At 38.4% G+C, this 20,358-nt stretch overlaps 3 protein-coding genes across 3 annotated transcripts in view; 1 reads left to right on the forward strand and 2 right to left on the reverse strand.

Annotated features, from left to right (window-relative positions):
• The window catches only part of LOC145694515 (uncharacterized), a 417,192-nt gene extending 409,462 nt beyond the window's left edge, over nucleotides 1–7,730 (reverse strand). The window contains exon 1 of the mRNA XM_081770827.1: nucleotides 7,554–7,730. The gene's annotated coding sequence lies outside the window, so the exon portion shown is untranslated. The remainder of the gene's footprint in view (nucleotides 1–7,553) is intronic.
• Nucleotides 1–20,358, forward strand: part of LOC145694516 (uncharacterized) — a 452,605-nt gene that overhangs the window by 143,488 nt on the left and 288,759 nt on the right. The window lies entirely within an intron of this gene.
• On the reverse strand, nucleotides 16,671–19,586 carry LOC145660777 (uncharacterized). The gene is made up of 2 exons (XM_081726183.1): nucleotides 18,224–19,586; nucleotides 16,671–16,741 (listed from the first exon to the last, which is right to left on the reverse strand). Exons 1-2 carry the CDS (start codon nucleotides 19,584–19,586, stop codon nucleotides 16,671–16,673), a joined length of 1,434 nt encoding a protein of 477 aa, XP_081582309.1.

Consider the following 20,358-nt stretch of genomic DNA (forward strand, 5'->3'; position numbering starts at 1 on the left):
ACGGCAACTAAAATTGTCTCCGGGACTGAACGCCTCGTAACAAGAGGGCAACTATAGTTGTCCATGGGTCTTTAAGTGTTAGTAATAGATATTTATTAGGGTTATGAGCTGAAAAATGTATGTAATGAACTATTTCAGTTTAACGTTCAATGATTATGCCATTTAGCTAAAGTAGACGGATTATTAAGGCAAATAAATGATGATGGTGGAATACGAATGTGGGAGGAAACGGAAGTACATCAAAAAAAACCTCATACACAATGCTGTTCAGCACAAACATACTTGGCCGGGGATCTAATGTACCAAAGGTAGGTCTCAACAACTGAGACGTCGTGTTCTCCTTGTATTTCTTCATAAAAAAAAAAACTTGATTGTTTTAATATAGCATGCTTACAAAACCTAAAACAAGTAGCAGCGTCACGTGTACACCAGTAAAGGAGTTTGGTTTGCATGGCGTGGTATTTTCTCAATATTGAAACCGGAATTGGTAGTACACTTCTGGCACTTCCGGTTTCAGTGGAGAAATTAGAGTGCGAATGAAATATATTCGTGGAAAGCTATTCTTGCTATTAACAGGGTTGGAAAAAATAGTTTTAAAAAAACGTGTTTAAAACATGAAAAAGGTGTTCAAAACACTTTAAACATGTTTTAAACACACATACGAAAAAAGTTTTAAACATTTTGAACAGTTTAAAACATGATTTTAAACATATTTCAAAATCGTGTAATAACGTATTTATTACAACTTTTTTGCTCTTGCAACCGATCTTTTTCATTTATTTTATTCTCGTTAAGATTACACTGTGTTGGGTACAGAATCTTTCAGTATAATTAGTAATTCTCAATTTATTTCATATCATGATCCCCTTTTATTACACCCTCTTGTCACTGACTCTCGTAAGTACTTTCTTGGTTTATTAAGCTTTTTAGGTAGATTTTAAATCTACCTATTATAGAGATTTCACATAATCTATCAATATACATGGCAAAACAAAACTTCTCACCATCCTTGTGTATTGAGAACGGGTTGAGGAAAAATTATGAAACTTGGAAGTGGTCTGACACATCAGATGGTGCTATCAAGCATCATGGCGGACATCTTTGATTAGTATTCGAAATTTCAAATGCAAAGGGAGTCATGTTACATGTTTTAAGGCTAGAATTTTACCAGAAATAGGGTTGTGCAGTTATTTTAGCCCTAAAGCAAGTCATTTCGGAATTACCGCTTCTGAAAGTTTTCTAGTTATACCTTTAGGGGCTAAGCTCGCGTTTCGTGGAGGCGGGTGAGATTTTTGTTGCAAAATTTAATTACTATTTCAGAACACTGATGCTAATAAAGTTATTTTAAAATAATAAATTTTCGAAAAAGTAATGTTTGAAGCGCACTTCATGTTGTGCAAACTTTAGAGTATTTTCTGCAAGTCTATGTAATTGGTTGTTCTTTGAGTCAACAATTTATTTAAGAAAGGTAATATTAGGGGCGTTCAGAGCACAATGGATCCAAATCCATTTTCAATAAAGTTCAGTTTTGCTCAGCAAATAAATTCTATTTCAAAACCTAATATTTCGTAGTCAAGCGCCCAAACCAAATGTAACTAAAACCATGCGAAAGGGCGTGGGATAGTTTCATATGACAGCCGCTAGACAGGGACGTCAGTGAGGCAGGAGGGCAACCGCCCCCATCCCCACTCTAAATTTCAGATTTTGGGGATGTTAAGGCAGTTTCAGAAATCTTTTGATAAGCAAAATCCAACAGAACAAACTTGAGGTCCTCACACCGAATAAATACGGAGAAAATACAGATGTTTAAAACTGGAAAGTTGCTTAGGCCCAATTTCTAAAATTTTAAGCAGGCCCGAAACTCGAAAGTAGAGCCACCTTTTGAATCCTTGGGCTAAAAATATACAAGAAACCAATATAGGCCTGTAGATCCTTACGGCCAATGGAAATAGATTATTACTGATCAAAATCCGTATTTATTCCGTGTAAGGACTTCAAATTTTTTATGTTGGACTTTGAATAGCAGAAGGTTTATAAATCTGCATTACTGCCTCCAAAAATCTGAAAGTCAGGATAGGGGCGGATGACCTCTAAACGAACGCCCCTCTCTAGTGGCAATTATATAAAATTCTAGGTTGCATCTTGTCATGTAGTTTTCTTTCTTTCATTTCGGATTCGTGGTTGTGAAAATATGACGTTTTCCGTCGGTATATTCTTTTGGACACATCCTGCATTTATTTAATGTGATTTTCATCATTGACTATGGCATTCAGAGCTTGACTTGTTAATCATTTCCACCTGCAGCGTACACGATATAATGTTAATATCTTAAATTTATGAGCAAGGAGGGGAAAATTAGCCCTCCTCTCCCATTCCATTAACACCCTTAAGTAAACCTTTCTGAAAATGGACTCGGATTCCTTGTGCTCTGAACGCCCCATATCTAAAAATATGTTATAAAAACTGAATTGGAGCCAAATTTATCTTGAAACCCCAAGTTTATTCGAAACGCATAAAATTAGTTTCTTTAGTTTGATTGATTAGTCTTGCATCAGTAGTAGGGCTTTGTTTAAAGTGGGATCCGAACCACTAATTTGGAAATTTTATGTCGGATCGCAGTCAAAATCTATACAGCAAATTCCGACGTTTCGTGCCTCTACCCTTAAACTTTAATGTTAAAAGACCGACAATTGCGTCCTGTAGCGTGGTGCATACATACAGACAGACGAAGAAATTGAGATCAAATTGTCCTAGACACTGATATTCGGCACTGATGTTACAATAAGTATCACGCTTTAATGGTTACTTAGGCGGGCAACTGCCATACCTTGCGCTTTCCCGCCTGGTCCCTTCATACAAGCTATGCTAAAGTGTAAAGTTTTAAAGAAAATTTAGAACTGAGGTGGGGTGGAAGGATGAAATACAATTTTCATAATATAATGAAAAATATATTATTGATGCAAAATTAATTCTTACCTGAAATTTCCAGTTGCATCTCAACCACATCACTGACGTTAGAATCATTAGAAACAATTTTCGGATCAACACTTTTACCATTTGTTTGGGTTTCACATGGGAAAAAAATAGTCTTCTGAATGGGGAGCACTTGACAATTGTCTTTCTCTGGCAGATTTCTTTACGAAAATAAAATAAAATAAAAATAAAAATGTGTTTTTAAAGTCTTAAAAATGCACGTGTTTAAAACAAAATGTTTAAAACGTATACCAATTTTTTTTTAAACAAAATCAATTGTTTAAAACAAGTTTTAATCATTTGTTCTAAACATTTTGTTTTAAACAAAACAACCCTGGTAGGCCTATATAGAGGTCTAATTACTGCGAAATTAAAATACCGCTAATTTTGCAGTGATTATGTGAGATCTTCAAATAGGTAAAAGATAATCGAATTGTGGAACAAGAACGCGCTAGACAATATTATATTGCATGAGGTACCTTTATCGCGAGTCACCTAGTAGCTTTCCGTTTGCATCCATTTAAAAACGTGAAAATAAATGCCGATTTTCTAAATGGCTGGAAATCGAAAGCAGATAAGTGAGTCATAATAACAATATCTCATGTAAAATAATCTTGTTTAGGGAGCTCTTGTTCCACTTTTTTATTATCTTTTATCTATTTGAAGATACCATATAATTATTGTAAAATTAGCGTCATTTTAATTTCGCTGTGATGGAGCCTCTTAATCACCGTTTTTAATCTATAGGGAGCAGCGTTAAAACCGGAGGTAGTTAATTTCTGTCTCTTCCGAGTTGAATGAAGGCTTACGAGAGAAGGTAGTAGCTATTCTTAAAATGCTAAATCGATTGCTGAAAAGAAGAAAGAAAACATATCCCATCTTTACAAGAGAAGTATAGCATATCAATCCTAGAAATTACTTTTTTTTTTAATACATTTTGCGTTCCTGTCTTGGAGGGTCCCAATGAAACACACACATTGCTTGCGATTGAACTTGGGGATATGAGGGTGAATTCACCCAAGCTTCAATACTCCAGCGTAACTTCTAAATTAATAAAAACCTGTTTTTTTAGTAATCATGACGTGTGTTTCTTTTGGGGCTTATAGCTGGAACCGGTAGCGATCCTAGAATTTAGTTCTCTTGGAGAGTAGATAGATGGTGGGGAACGGCCAATATTTGAGAGTTGATCTTACGTAAGGGTTTGCGCAACCACCAACTACACTGGTCATCTTGTCATATGGATAACAATGTATTCGTTACCCAAATCATACGGATAATGATGTACTCGACACAGAATATCGTACGGATAGTAATGTACTCGTCACCGAATATCATACGGATAATCGTGTACTCGTTACTGCATATCATATGATAATGATGTACTTATCACTGAATATCATACAGAAAACAATATGTTCGTCACGTGTAATTTATTGCAACCTCTTTATCACGTGAGATATGTTTTTATTTATATAAGCTTTTCCGTCTACTACCATTTTTTTAAAAAATTTCACGTAATATCAGGCTGTAATGTCTTTGTGTTTCAGTTCGTATAACTGGAAGTTATTCGCTTGTTTGTTTGAGACACAGGTTGAATGAGATATATGTTTCAGTGATGTATAAATTCGTGGAAATTGCAGCGTTGTTCCATGTGATTGGTTACAAGAATGCCTGAAACATGGCAACACTGAGAATTGTCTGCTTTATTCGATTGGCGGGAAGAAACAAAAGTTACGACTAACTTTAGTATCAGTAGTGTGAAATCTTATCACTCTTAAATTGGAAACGATTTTCACAAAACATGGAAAATAAAACAATGGATTCGATCTTGATTTCGTTTCTCTGTTGACACCGGAAATGATAGAATTATGGCATCCGGTTTGAATATTGAGTTCCCATAGTTTGGGAGTATGCCATGTAATACTACAACATGGAATGATTCTCACTTTTTTTTTTTTTCTGGTAAGGCAAATTGAACGTTACTGGTAAATGGCATGCGACGTCACTGTCACCCACTTCACAACCCTGCGGGAAGCTGTAATAGGTGAGGCCAAATGAACAATAATAACAGTCGTTACCGTTGATAAAATCTAAAATTTGATTTTGAAATTCAAATGAGATTTATTGAAACATTTATGGGATTACTATACAGGGTGGCCCAAAAGGAGGTATACACCCTTGCATTGATTAAGTACAACATTCTAGTTTATGGGTTTATTTGCTTCGGCTCTTCCGAACTTAAGATGTAAGTAAAACACATTAAGAACAAATAATAAAGAAACTAAGTTCACCTGATGGATAACAATAAGAAATTATATAAAATGCAATGAGCTGATCAGTAAGATACTGTATACCTACTTTTGGACCACACTGTATATTTTATTGAGATCTAAGTTTAATTTCAGGGTGGCAACAAGTTGAATATATTCTTTTTTATTTTATTTTATTTTATTTACATTTGAAAAGAAATTCTAAATTATGAATGAATATTATTTATAATTACACTAATTAAAAGTGTTATCTCTGATTACATTTACTGTGGATGAAATCTGAAAGTAGACTCAGAAATTGAAATAAGGCTTAGAGCTTTAAATTATTATATTTGTCGTTATTTTATGTATATATCAAAAATCCTTTGAACACACACCGAGTTGAGGCGGTAAGATTTTAATTTCTGGATGGAAGCAAGGAACAGGATTTTTTTTTTTTTTTAAGCTATGAAATAAATTCTAAATTTTGACTGAAATGCAAAACTATTTGTAACTGTAATAAAATATATAAAAGTTCTCAAATTATTTATTTGATCATTTTTGTTTATTATTATTCTATAAAACAAACTCCTACTGGTTCGCGCGCGAGTTCGGTGGTTGTTGGCGCGCGAGTTCGGTGGTTCCAGTTTCTGTGTCCGGTAAGAGAGCTTTGTAAAACTTGAACTTTTACAGTAGTTTCGGATCCCACTTTAAACCGTAAGTTCACATCTCATATAGTCTTGGTTCTGGAAGGGATGCTAAACACTAATCCAACCAACTAAAATATTTTTCCGATGAGTAATTTTTGAAAAAAAAAAAAAAAACTCATCTTGCAATTAATTTTTAAACTCATATCTTTAATGGATTCATATTAGCTATTTTAACTTCTGATTAAATTTTCTCCAAAAAAAATAATGAGTAAATCTGATGTTCATAGAATAATCCTTTAAACATTTCCTGATACCCAGAGCTGAATCTAGAAGGTAAAAACTGGGGGGAGGGGGGAGCAAGCAGAACGCAGACTATGATAGATATATCATGAGTTTACTATAAACTTTCAAGAATATATAAATAATAGCTTCAGTTATTTTTGACACTCAAATACCTAGAGGGGCTAGACTCCCCCGACCCCGCGCTAAACCCGCCTCTGCTGAGACCTACAAATTATTTATCCACAAGAAGGCGTAACCTTACTTGTCGAGTTCGTCTAATTTCCGGAAGAGAATGAAATCACGTTTGAAAAAAAAATCGTGATATGTGTGTTATAACGTTTCTTTATAAAGAATATTTTGTTTTATTCTTACAAATAGGACATAATCGACACTAAATTTAAATCATTGGACATGACTGGTAAAAAAAAAAAAAAAAAAAACACTTTCTGTTAAAGTATTTTTTTTTTCGTGCAATAAATTTATGTTTCGAACCCAAGAGTTCAAAGACTGGAGAAAATCAATATCGTAAGGAGAGGGGGAGATAATTACCCCAACCTCTAGTTGGCCCATCGAGCGTCACATCTGGATGCATCATCAATGATGTTGAAATTGATTGAAAAATGGTAGGGTTAGACAAGCTGTAGATAAATTAAGACGAGAATTTTATTATTTTATATACACTTGGGTTTGTTAATTCTTGGTTCATCTTTAGAAAGAAATCACGGAGAAAACAAGTTGTGTGTAGTACTAATCGCAGTTTGGCTCGTACAAGATACGAAATCGTATTATAGTAAGAATGTGTTTGGGTAACTTTTTTTTTTCTTTCTTCGAAGTTTCTTCTTCTACACATTTATGGATTGGACAGTGATCTGCTAGTTTCTTTGAAGAAAAATATGCAAAGAAGAACTCGGAAGAAGGTACTATCAGGTATCGAACCATGGACACCGAAGGTGCAAGATAAAGTCAGTTCTTGTGCATTCCAAATACCTTGTAAAGTATAACTAGTATTCTGTTTTCATAGTCTTCATTAGAGATAATTCAACTTAAACGGTTCTAAGCTAAGTCATGGGTAAACACAGCCTGTTGCGGGTAGCGTACTTTTTCCCGCGCTTTAGCGAGACCTAGTAAGCAATGTATGATCATATTACTTAGTTTAATATACATTTAGAAAATGGCATATTGTTATTTTTTACTGTTTAAACTTTTAACACACAGCATCATAAAACGTTATCTAATGTTGGATTCACTTATATAATTTATGTATTTGTTTATTGAATGATAGGTAATTAAGCATAATTGCTTTGCGTTCATTTTGCGTTAGTGGTTCCGGCCGTATCAGCAAAGAACGCTGAGATATTAAGAACGTGTCATTAGCCATTATTGAAAGCTAAGTACTTACCAACTCCTAGATGTTGTGATATGACAAGCCTTCTTCCATCCCACTTGTAGGATAAATGTTTGCTGCACCTAAACAAGATCTCGTTCGTTTGCGGATCGAAGCAAGCCCGCCTGCGAAGAAAATGTTTCCTAGCTCGGCCAGAGGCCGACGCTAGAGACGCCTGGTGGTGGCGAATGGGAGATAACTGTAAATTGCGCCTCTGCAAAAGCTACCACCTTTCTAGCCTGGGTCAATATTGCGAAAAGGTACAAGCGCGTTGACGTAGGAGGAGGATCGGAGATGGCCTCAGCAAGGTCAAACAAAGCCCCCTCTTTTTTTTTTTTTTCAGCACCAACACTGGTAAAGATAATTCAATCAGGTATTCTGTCGGTTTCTACCTTCTGTGGTACCTCTGATTTGTCGGCTTTCATTCACCCAAAAAGGATTCACAAATTATAAAAAAAAAGAAAACAGAATAATAACGAATTGAATTGTATGCTTTTAGCCGCGATATTTACACTGTGATAATGACACAAATTGTGAGTATACAGTAACTTATTTCACTTTTGAGAATTGGGAAACTTACGATTCTGAGAATCCATACTTTTTTTTTTTTCTTTCTTAAAATCCCATGTGACAAACGAGAAAATTATTTTATGAACCGGAGAACACTGTTGCTTCTGCTTCGAAAAAAGAGGGGTAGGCGGTTGAGTAAGTATTGATTGTGGAATACTTCCAAAATTTATCTAACTTTTGACAGTTGAAAAAAAAAAAGTAGAGAACGCTTTACTATTCTTTTTCACAGTTGGTAGGTAGTTAAAACAATATTTATGGCCTAGAGCAGCGGTTCCCAAACTTCTTTAGCCGCGGAGCACTTTCTGAAAGAAAAATTTCTTGGGAAGCCCCAAAAGTGTTTTGTTATATCTCTGTCTATGTAATTCTAGGTAAGAAATATATTATGTCTATTATGAATAAAATAGAAATGCATTTTTTATTAATTCATTTATTAAAAATAATAGTAAAAAAGAACTGGAGTCAATATTGTTTATTATTGAAATCTTCAAAATGATATGACTATAACAATTATTTTATTAAAATATTTGTTAAGTAGATATTACAGCTTTTATGTAGATCTACACCCGAAGTTAATGTGAATAATGTGTGCGCTTCTTGCGACAAAGTTTGTCAATGTCCTGCGTCACAAAAGTCAGTTCAAGACGCATATTATCTGCTGCGTCCAAATGAGCCACGATATGATTTAGTTTTTGTAACCACGTACCTCGGAAAGGCCGTTACACAGAGAGCAATTTAGCTTTTGAACTTAATAACGGAATATCGTCCATCAACTTAGCCCCGAAATTCGGGAAGTGTTTTCATTTTAAATTATCCCTGGCAGTGGCTAACCGAAACAATGTCTATAAGAACCTCATACTTTGCCGCAGTTAGGGGTGCTGGTTTTGTTGTCACATCCAAGGGCGCCCATGTTGTGGTTTCCAAGGAGTAGCAAGTATAAACGACGTTTCAAAAATTGTTTCAAATTTTGCTGTAACTAATGTAAAAAATTCTATTGGATTTTCGATATTCTGAAGTACAGTTTCCTCTAGGGGGGTAAGCGCCCCACCTTGCCCCCCTGATGGACGCCCTTGCTGGCAGTGGCTAACCGAAACAATGTGTATATAAGAGCCTCATACTCTGCCGCAATTAGGGGTGCTGGTTTTGTTGTCACATCCACTTAGAATTCTCTCAAATTCATTTCTGAGTGTCCCTTGGACAGCATGAATTTAAATTTTGAATCAAATTATTAAGATGTTTGTTTATTATTGATGGGACGATTCATTCAAGTGGGGCTATGGTTAGAGCGTTGAATTCACGTCCACGTGGTTCCGGATTCGATTTCCCGCTGGTGCTTCCCAATTTTCGGCGTCCACCCAGCGTCTTGAGGCAAACTGGGGAGTCACATGAATAAAAGACGTGACGGCCACTAGGTCTGGAAAGCTCCTAGTATGCCTGTTAGAGGTCTGGAAAGCTCCTAGTATGCCTGTTAGAGGTCTGGAAAGCTCCTAGTATGCCTGTTAGAGGTCTGGAAAGCTCCTAGTATGCCTGTTAGAGGTCTGGAAAGCTCCTAGTATGCCTGTTAGAGGTCTGAAAAGCTCCTAGTATGCCTGTTAGAGGTCTGGAAGGCTCCTAGTATGCCTGTTAGAGGTCTGGAAGGCTCCTAGTATGCCTGTTAGAGGTCTGAAAAGCTCCTAGTATGCCTGTTAGAGGTCTGAAAAGCTCCTAGTATGCCTGTTAGAGGTCTGGAAGGCTCCTAGTATGCCTGTTAGAGGTCTGGAAAGCTCCTAGTATGCCTGTTAGAGGTCTGGAAAGCTCCTAGTATGCCTGTTAGAGGTCTGGAAAGCTCCTAGTATGCCTGTTAGAGGTCTGAAAAGCTCCTAGTATGCCTGTTAGAGGTCTGGAAGGCTCCTAGTATGCCTGTTAGAGGTCTGGAAGGCTCCTAGTATGCCTGTTAGAGGTCTGAAAAGCTCCTAGTATGCCTGTTAGAGGTCTGAAAAGCTCCTAGTATGCCTGTTAGAGGTCTGGAAAGCTCCTAGTATGCCTGTTAGAGGTCTGGAAGGCTCCTAGTATGCCTGTTAGAGGTCTGAAAAGCTCCTAGTATGCCTGTTAGAGGTCTGGAAGGCTCCTAGTATGCCTGTTAGAGGTCTGGAAGGCTCCTAGTATGCCTGTTAGAGGTCTGAAAAGCTCCTAGTATGCCTGTTAGAGGTCTGAAAAGCTCCTAGTATGCCTGTTAGAGGTCTGGAAGGCTCCTAGTATGCCTGTTAGAGGTCTGGAAAGCTCCTAGTATGCCTGTTAGAGGTCTGGAAGGCTCCTAGTATGCCTGTTAGAGGTCTGGAGAGCTCCTAGTATGCCTGTTAGAGGTCTGGAAGGCTCCTAGTATGCCTGTTAGAGCCAGAGTGACGCAGCGCGCTGACCACATGTTTGTCAATATTCGTTCTTGTGATATAGGTCGTTAGACACACTATAAGGCAGGCACGTAGCCAGGATTTCGTGAAGGGGGGGGGGGTCCGTCACATGAAATACTGTGGTCATCACACTAGGGGCTCGATCATTCTAAAAATTTTACTGGCAATATATATTGGTTCGTTTATCCAGGATTTCGTAACGGAGGGGGGGGAACTGACATGAAATTCTGAAGACCCAGGAGCTCGAACAATTTAAACTACTTCACTATCAACATGTTTTGTTATTACAATAAAATGAGGATATGTTGGTAAGTATTTTAATAACAAACTATGAAGAAATCTCGAGTAATATAAAAAAAAATGTATTGAAAAAGATTTTACAATATTTACGTCCTTTCTCTGTTCATTCAAATATAACAATTTTCCTTTCATTATGACCTCTACTATTACAAAAAGTACATATTCACTATTATAAAAAGTACGTACTAAATAATGTCTTGTAAATTATTTTACGATATCTGTTTTCTCTCTCTGTTGAATCAGATGTTAACAGAACTTTCTTTCCACATAAATCTTTGTTGTTATTATTCCTTCAACTATTGTCTGTTCCGCATGACAATGACAGGTTAAAGGAATGGTAGAAAATTGTTTTTGAAATAACATGTTTGACACTGCAAGGATGCGATAACAAAAAATTATGATAAAAATGTTCACGCTGATATGCAACGGCACTTTGCTTTCCGAAACTTGAAGTCTCCCTGACTAGTAGCAGAAATTCTAAAAATTAAGTAACTTTTCTAGAAATTTTAAATTCCCTGACTCTTCCAGGATATCTCACTCGCCTCGCCACTATGTATTGCAAGTAATACAAATCTCCTCATAAGAAAGTGTAACCAAAAGCTTCCTGTAGTTTATTTTTAACGCTAATCCTTCTTTTTCTCATTTCATTTTGTTTCATCCTTCCTTAATTCTTTTTATTTCTGGTCTCGAAGGGGGAGTCCGGACCCCCAGACCCCCCTTGTCTACGTTTCTTTATAAGGTGTGACAACGCGATTATAAGACCGGCGTTTCTCTTTACAGCTCTTTTCGGGATACAGCGTGTGTTATGACACAGTAAAGCTTAAAAACACACCATGATGCACAGAAAAACTAATGTAATTTTATGTTATCTCAGTTTTTTTAAAAAAATTTAAAAACTTTGATATCAGATACAAATTTCGTTTTGACCTTTGAAGACATATTTAGGTTCGAGGAAATATTTGTTTTCCTTGTTATGGAAGTGAGAAAGTATTGTTTGTAAGAATACTTTCAGAAAGTTATTTTTAAGTTTCGGCAGTTTAGAAAATATGCCTAGATTACTTTTACGTTGGTCGTTGATAAAAGTGTATATGACTTACGTATTACGTAATCGACAACCACGAGAAGAAATCAAATTTAACTCTGTTTCTTTTGATTCACAGTAGAAATCTAACTAAACCTAATTAAATACGAATGACGTTTCATTTCTTCTGAAATTTATTTACTAATTTTATGATTAAGAATGCCTTGAAAATTCACCTCACTTGGATAGTTGAGAAAATATATATGACTGTTAGCGTCAGAGCAGTTCAGAGGTGGCCTGAGCAAATTCGAAACAAATTTCTCGTTTCCATCTCCAGCACAGCAAAAGATAAATTCATTCAGGCAATGTGTCACGTTCCGTCATGATTTTGTTCATTGTTACAAAGCAAAATAGATTTCACGAGTTGGGAGAGTAGAATAATACATTTTATAATTAAGGAGGCAGACTACTAAATATTTTTCAAAAGCTAACAATTTTTCTTTTGCCAGTTTTTCGTAAGTGAAAAGAGATAATGAAATGTAACTTACCTTAGTAATACATAATGTTGTTCTACACCCGAAAATACGAATCGGAAGAATTTTCAGTGTTGCCATCCAGAGAAATTACAGTGTGAGCAGAATTTGAATTACCCTAAAATCTAGGTTATAGCAGCGACTAGAAAAATGAACTGAACAGCAATTGATGACATATCATGCTCTCTGTGTTCCTTGTTAACTACTTTTTAAATAATATTTGTATTTATTTTGTAATAAAGAGTACAAAATAAATAACTTTTAATTATCAGTAGAATTAAAATACAAATATTATTTAAAAAGTAATTAACAAGGAACACAGACAGCATGCTAGGTTATCAATTGCCGTTGAGTTTTTTTTTTTTTTTTGAGTTCGTTGAGTTGTGCCGTTGAGTTCATTGAGTAAGTCGCAGCCATAACCTAGATTTTTGGGTAATTCAAATTCTGGTCTCACTGTAATTTCTATGGATGGCAACACCTGAAAATTCTTCCGATTCGTATTCTCGGGTGTAGAATAACATTATCTATTACTGAGGTAAGTTACATTTCATTACCTCTTTTTTCACTTACGAAAAACTGGCAAAAGAAAAATTGTTAGCTTTTGAAAAATATGTAGTAGTCTGTCCCCTTAAGAAAAAATGACTGCTGCTGTCAGAGTATTTATATGTCTACTAATGTAGGTTTTCAATCTCAAAAGTATTTGCGAAGCAGCTAAAGTATATTCAGAGACTAACTGGGTCATATTAGTTTTGCTATTCTAAATAACCTAAACTAGAAATACAAATTACTTAACAAAGCAAAGTTTATTTTTTTAAAAAATAATAACTGAGTAACAGTTTCGCTAATTAACTTAACTTTTTGGCTTCATCAGACACTGTAAAAACAAGAGAAAGTTGCATCTAAATATAACATCCCACCCAACACAAGTACATACTGATCATGTGTAAAGAATGTTCCTCGAGGTACATTGGAATGTACATGATAGGTACGTGAATAGAGCAATCATGTGAAATACACATGTAAGGAATAAGGTTACTTCCGCCCAAAAGTACGTGCATGACACATACCGAGGAATGTATCTATTATGTGTATATCACGTACCGTGTATGTACTTGACACATTTACTTGGCATTGGCATGTGCCAGGAATGTACTAGGCATGTCAGTAATGTTCCTTAGGGCAGTGCTATGCAACTGGGGGTGCGAGTACTAAAACCTTAACGCTTCATTTTTACGTTCGAATTTAGAAGCTTGGACTTTTAAAAAAAGCCAAGCAACTAACTCTGAAAATATATGCCCTCCTCCGGCATCTGTGTGGCAATTTAACTATCTATTAAAATACTACAGTAACATTTACGAGCGTTTTTTTTTGCCTGCTAGCAATTGCTAGCAACTACCCGAAGAGGGTTACGCCCTCTGTAGGGGAAGAGAGGTAGATGTACTATTGTAATATATGGAAACAATAGATGGGCTATGGGTGGTTAAAGAAGCATTTTTATTATCAAGCAATTCAGGTCATTATGGTTTTAAGAACCATAATCATGAGGTTGGTTTAAGGTTTAGATGTGAAAGAGCATCAAAGCAGATGGATGAGAGCAGATGAGAATGAAGTGCAGTTGACATCACAACACATAGGTTTTGTTAGTATGACAAATGCGTGTTATCTTCTCGCCTAGGGGCGACGCTAGGCATTGATGAAGACAAGGGTGCCCTGTTAAAACGGTAGGTGTTACGGTGCATATGATGGCCAGATATGAGGGAGATGAGCATCTGAAGAATATGGTTCGTAGTAACGACTGTCAGGGTGGTCAGGGGGAATAGTGTAGCGGTAGAGAGTAAGCAGTAATGAAAGCGGAGGAATGAAAGCAGCAGAGGGAGAGAGATTACGGGCGTGTTCTTCAAATGTTTGCTGTAAAAGTGGATGGTTGGACTGCAGACGGCAGGTAATATATTTTGTGCGAAGTGTTTCCAGATGATAGAGGATGTGTGGAAACGTAAGCCGATCATAGAGGTCCCGAGTTGGACTGGGCAACTTAATTCGAAAGGCGATGCGCAAGGCATGTCGTTCAAGGATTCGTAGTTTCTCATAGTATGATGGTGGTGCAGATAACCAGGCGGTGAAACCATAAACAAGTATGGGTCGCAGAAAAACTTTATAGGTGTTCAGGATAGTAGTCGCAGAGAGTCCCCAGGTTGTTCCAGTAAGACTTTTCAGCAAATTGAGACGACTATATGCCTTTTTTGCGATAGCTTGTAAATGGGCCGACCACGTAAGGCGGTGATCGAAAGTAAGGCCAAGATATTTGACAGCACGAGAAGGTTTGAGAGGTACATCTTGAACAGTAAGATTCAAGAGACGAGGATTACGGTGAATACGAGAACGGTATTTCGGTGATAGGAATACAATAGCTTGCGTTTTCGTCGGATTTATTTTCAAGCGCCAGTGAGAGCACCAGTCGACAAAGGTATTGATAGCATCTTGTAAGGCCAAATTAAGTTGGTGGATAGTTTTACCAGTGGCGAGCAGTGCAGTGTCGTCTGCATACTGAAAGAATTGGACTGTAGCTGGAACAGCAGGAAAGTCGGCAACATATAGAATGTACAGTAAGGGTGACAAAGCCGATCCTTGTGGAACCCCAGAATGAAGAAAAATTGGAAAGGAGTAACTGAAATTAACATAGACGTAGGCCAGGCGACAAGTGAGAAAATTAAAAATGAAGCGGAGATAGGCAATAGGCAATCTGAGTTGCTTCAGTTTATAAATAAGAGCTGGATGCCAGACCTTATCGAATGTCTTTTCCAAGTCAAATAGGACCAAGCAAGATGGATGTCCTGTGTTAAAATGGTTGTAGATGGAATTAGTAAGGCGAAGTAGTTGGTCGTTGATGCTGAAAGAGGGTCTAAAACCAGCTTGTTCAAGAGGAAGACTGTTGTGTAGTGCCAGATAGCAGTGAAGACGTTTGACAACGATACGCTCCAGAATTTTGCAAAATGTTGATGTTAATTGAATGGGACGATAAGAGCTGACAGTGTGAGCAGGTTTGCCTGGTTTGAGAAACATTAGAGTCTTGGATGTTTTCCAGTCGACAGGGACATAGCCAGTACGAAGAATAAATGTATATATAAGAGAAAGCAAATATAAAACAGTATAGGGGCTTTCTCGAACGTGCCTGTATGTAATAGAGTCTATACCAGGAGCTGTGTTACGCCTATGAGCAACAACAGAAGTAATGTCAGATATCAAGACTGGCTCAGTAAGAGGGTTGTTCTCGGGAAGAGTATGTTGAATATTTGGTTGTAAATGTGGAGAGTCCAGATGGAGCCTGTCGACGGGATGAGGACGATGAGGTAAATCAGGTGTCAGTGGTGTAAATATTTCCTGAAGGTACTGTGCAAAAGCATTAGCCTTGTCAGTATCGGTATGAAGAGGCGTATTATTGTCAATAAGAGGGTAAGTTGTTCGAGTATTTTGCCCAGTGAGTTGCCGAAAACGCTTCCAATACTGCGTTGGATGAGGAAGAGAACCGAGATGATTGCAAGTTTTGATCCAGCTCCGTAGTTTGTAAGCTCTGAGATAGTTGTAAACGGTGCGTTGAAGTTGTCGGTGGTGATGCAGGGAGTCTAGGTTGCCAGTAGCGACGAAATCCCTATAAAACTGACGAGAACGTTTTATCAACGGCAGGTATTGTGGAGGCAAAGATGGTCGAAAGGCAGAAGTAGTAGATGTGTATGTATTTGGCAGTAGCATTTTGCATGACAGTAGTCAGAGATTCGAGACAATGATAGAGGTCTGATTCGGTACTTGGTGGCGATAGATCAGAAAGATGTTCTGTGAGATGCGATCGGTATGCAGTCCAATTTGCCTTATCATAACGATAGGTAGTTCGTGGAGGTATATCCTGAGCAGTAGCTGAACGAGTTGTAATAAGGAGTTTGATAGGAGCATGGTCGCTGCCAATGAGGTCAAGTACCTCAACAGAGCTACGATGAGAAATGTTGCTCGACACAATAACTATATCCGGGGTAGTCTGGTTTACGAGCTTTTTTTTTAGTGCTAGCCGAAGGCTAGCTCCCTTGCGAGGGTTACGCCCTCTATCCGGGGTGAGGAGTGCAGAGACTGGGGAAGGAAGGATATTGGAGGTGGTCTATGGGAAGTAAGAGTAAGCGGAAAGAATCATTTATTTTATTTAGATCATAATTTCAGTTTACTGCTTTTATTGCATTTTATTCAATTTCATTGGACATTATGAACTTTGTTCATAATCATGAGGACAGGGAAAAAAAATGACAATGAAGTGCATATGATAGGACAACACAAGGATATGTTAGTGAGACGAATGCAGATTATCTTCTTGTCCAGGGGCTGCTCTGGACAGTAATGAAGACAAGTGGAGCCCTGTTAGCACAATAGGTTACGGTGCAGCATATGTAGGTGATATATGAAATGGAAGGTGATCAGAAGAATAAGCTGAAGCGACAAAATGATCTGGATGGTCTGGTGGAATGGTTTTGAGATATAAAGAGAAGAGTAGGGATAGAGGGCAAGTAGAAAATTGATATCCTAAATCATAGTGGCGGTCGGCATCCATAGTATCTAGAAGTAATGGATGACGTTGCTGAAACCGGTTTGTGATGAACTTTAGTCGCAACTGTTCAAGATGACGGAGAATGGTAGGAAAAGAGATACGGTCGTAAAGCTCCTGTGTCGGACTGGGAAGCTTGATCCTATAAGCCAGACGAAATGCGTGCCTTTCAAGAACTTGTAACTTCTGATAGAAAAAAGGTAGTGCAGCAACCCAAGCGGGATGACCATAAGTTAGAACTGGACGTAAGAATACCTTATACGTATTAAGGATTGTAGTGGGTTGCAATCCCCATGTGGTACCAACTAGACGTTTTAGTAAATTGAGCCGAGCATACGCTTTACGAATGATTGCGTGAAGATGCGGCCGCCAAGTTAAGTGATGATCGATTATGATACCAAGATAGGTAACCTGTTTAGTAGGTGATATTCGTGTGCCGTGAACCTCTAGATTAAGTAGATCGGGGTTTTTCTGAACCCGAGAACGTTTTCGAGGTGGTATGAAAACGATAGCTTGGGTCTTAGTCGAGTTAATATGAAGGCGCCACTGAGTACACCATCGGAGGAAAGAATCTATTGCTAGGCGGAGAGCAGAATTGATTTGTTGAATAGTTCTGGCCGTGCAAAGAAAGGCAGTATCATCTGCATATTGAAAAGTATGAACATTGGGAGGAAGGGTTGGCATATCAGCTACAAACAGAAGGTATAGAAGAGGCGAGAGAGCGGAGCCTTGAGGTACACCAGAATGGATAAAGATCGGATGTGATGAGGAACTATTGATGGTAACATAAGATAGGCGGTTAGAAAGAAAATGGAAAATGAAACGGAGGTAGCAGAGTGGAAGCCTAAAACGGTGAAGTTTGAACATGAGGGCTAAATGCCACACTTTATCAAAAGCCTTCTCTAGGTCAAAAAGAATGAGGCATGAAGGCCGAGCAGTGTTATAATGATTTGTGATTAGATTGAGAAGTCTGAGCAATTGATCATTGATGCTGAAATTAGGTCTGAAACCAGCTTGGTGTACAGGCAAGAGATTATATTGAGAAAGATGGTGATGTAGCCTGATGACAATGATGCGCTCAAGAATTTTGCTAAATACGGAGGTTAATTGTATTGGACGGTAAGAAGCAACAGAATCTGGAGGTTTGTTGGGCTTAAGAAACATGAGAGTGGAAGAAGTCTTCCAGTCACAGGGGATGTAGCCAGTCCGGAGAATAAAAGAATATATATATGAAAGAAGCAGAAGAAGACAATAAGGAGCCTCTTTGATATGACGATAAGTTATGTGGTCGATACCAGGAGCTGTGTTGCGCTTGCGGTTTACGACGGTGGCGATATCAGATGTAGAAATTGGAGCTGTGAGAGGATTGTCGTCTGGAAGAATGTGTGCTGCACTGGGTTGTAGATATGGAGATGATAAGTTCAAGCGATCAGTAGGATGTCTTTGAACAAAATTTGATGGGAATGGGGTGAAGGTAGTCTGCAGGTGGTCTGCAAAGGCGTTCGCTTTCTCTTCGTCTGTGTGTAATGGTTGGTTATTTACTAACAGCGGATATGGTGTGCGAGTAAGCTTCCCAGTCAACATATGAAATCGCTTCCAATACTTAGTAGGGTGTGAAGTTTCAGCTAAGTTGTTACACGTCTTCACCCAGTTGCGAAGTTTATGTGCCTTGACGTAGTTACGCACAGTGCGCTGAAGTTGGCGATGATGACGAAGAGCTTCTAGGTTACCAGTGCGCTGATATTCGCGAAAGAATTCACGAGAACGATGTATGAGAGGTAGGTAGTTTGGCGGTAAACGTGGTTGGTACCTGGTTATTTCAGTTGTGGGTATATGAAGGTCAGAAGCGTGATGAATGGAATGAGTGATTTCAGAGACCCGTGCGTAGAGATCATCTTCGGTAGCAGGAGGCTCGATGGTAACCAAATCTTCAGCAATAGTAGTGCGATAGTCATCCCACTTGGCTTGATCAAATCGTGGAACACGACGAGGTTCAGGGAGCAAACGAAGAGTAGGAGCCTGCGGTTGATCGATATGAAGTTTGATAGGAAGGTGATCACTACCTATGGAATCGAGCACTTCAAGAGTGCAACGCTGGAAGAGATTGCCAGAAGAAATAACTACGTCAGGTGTGGTATTCGTGATGGGTCTGGTTGCTTTAGGTATATCAAAAACATGGCCGGTAGTATGAGTAGTAATGAAGTCAAGGAAGCTTTGCTTCTGATTATCTGGACGGCTGTGTATATTGATGTCGGCCATTATGATATAATATTTAAAGTTATTGGAGATGTAAAGAAAGAATGAGCGTGGGATGGGGTGTCCAGGGCGTACATATATGGTAGCTACGGTAACGTAAAGGGAGTGGAAGTACAGCGTCGTAATGAGATACTCTGGAACATTAGTCAATGCAGGATGATATTGACGGTGACTAATCGAAGGATGGAAGCCAATGGCCACTCCCCCATTTGCTCGGCGTGCTGCGATGGTAGAATCAGAACGGAGTAGGGTGTATCGAGGTATCCTGAACGTCATAGACGGAGTAAGAAGAGTTTCGTTCAGAAGGAAGGCCTGAATAGTTTCTTCGAGAAGTAGCTGTTCGAAGAGAGTGTACTGGGAAGCAAGTGATCGAATATTAAGAAACAGTAAAGAAATACCCATGATTAAGGTGCAGCAGTAGTGTTGGAAGTGGCGGAGGAGACATGTAATTCCTCAAGAGGGGTGGCGTGAAAATAGACATGAGGGCCAGAGTAAGTAGCTTGAAAAGAATATTTAAATATAATGCGGGCTGCATGATTGACCACCTGGAGGATATGCTGACGTAGAAACGGGTGAATGTTCTGCAAAGCGATGGTAAAGAATGAAAGGAGTTGCTGTACGGAAATTGCTTCATCAAGAGGTTGTGGTGCTACATGTTGTTGAACTTCTGGTAGGACGGGTCGCAACGGAACAGTGAGCTCCGGATTTAAAGGTTCAGCCGTTGGCCGTGCTTTGCAGCGATAGCTATATGTTGGGTGTTGTTCCGGGCACGTAGAGCATTGAGGTGGCTTCGTCAGGTTAGTGCAAGCTTTTGTTTCGTGGTTTCCGCTGCAGTACCCACACTTGCTTGGCTGGGTGCATTTCGATGTTGGATGTGAATTGTATGCTTGGCAGCGCTCACACCTCAATGGTAAAGGTGGTGGCGATTTCGATGGCTCTACTCGATGTTTCTTTTTATAGATGAGGGCACCATGAGTGAGAAGGTCATCAATAGTAGTTTGAGAGTTGGTTAATATTCGTACCATGTAGGTAGCTCCTTGATCGTTTTTAATACGAATGCATTTTAGAATGGAGTGTCCCTCAAGAGTAAGTTCTTCCATGACCTCGTCGTCGGTTAGAGAAGGGTCAACCCCTCTAATGACAACTGAGAGAGCCGGGGTTTTACGTGGTGGCG

This window comes from Thermobia domestica, chromosome 9 (assembly GCF_964235325.1).
Source record: "Thermobia domestica chromosome 9, izTheDome1.hap1.1, whole genome shotgun sequence".
Classification (NCBI taxonomy): Eukaryota; Metazoa; Arthropoda; class Insecta; order Zygentoma; family Lepismatidae; genus Thermobia; species Thermobia domestica.

What these genes read in the sequence shown, in the direction of transcription:
- LOC145660777 (XM_081726183.1), bottom strand. Translation starts at nt 19,586, where the DNA reads ATGGGTATTTCTTTACTGTTTCTTAATATTCGATCACTTGCTTCCCAG. An exon ending in CAAGCGCAACACAGCTCCTG is followed by an intron (nt 16,742 to 18,223) that starts GTATCGACCACA and finishes TTGTGCTAACAG; the next exon opens with GGCTCCACTTGTCTTCATTA.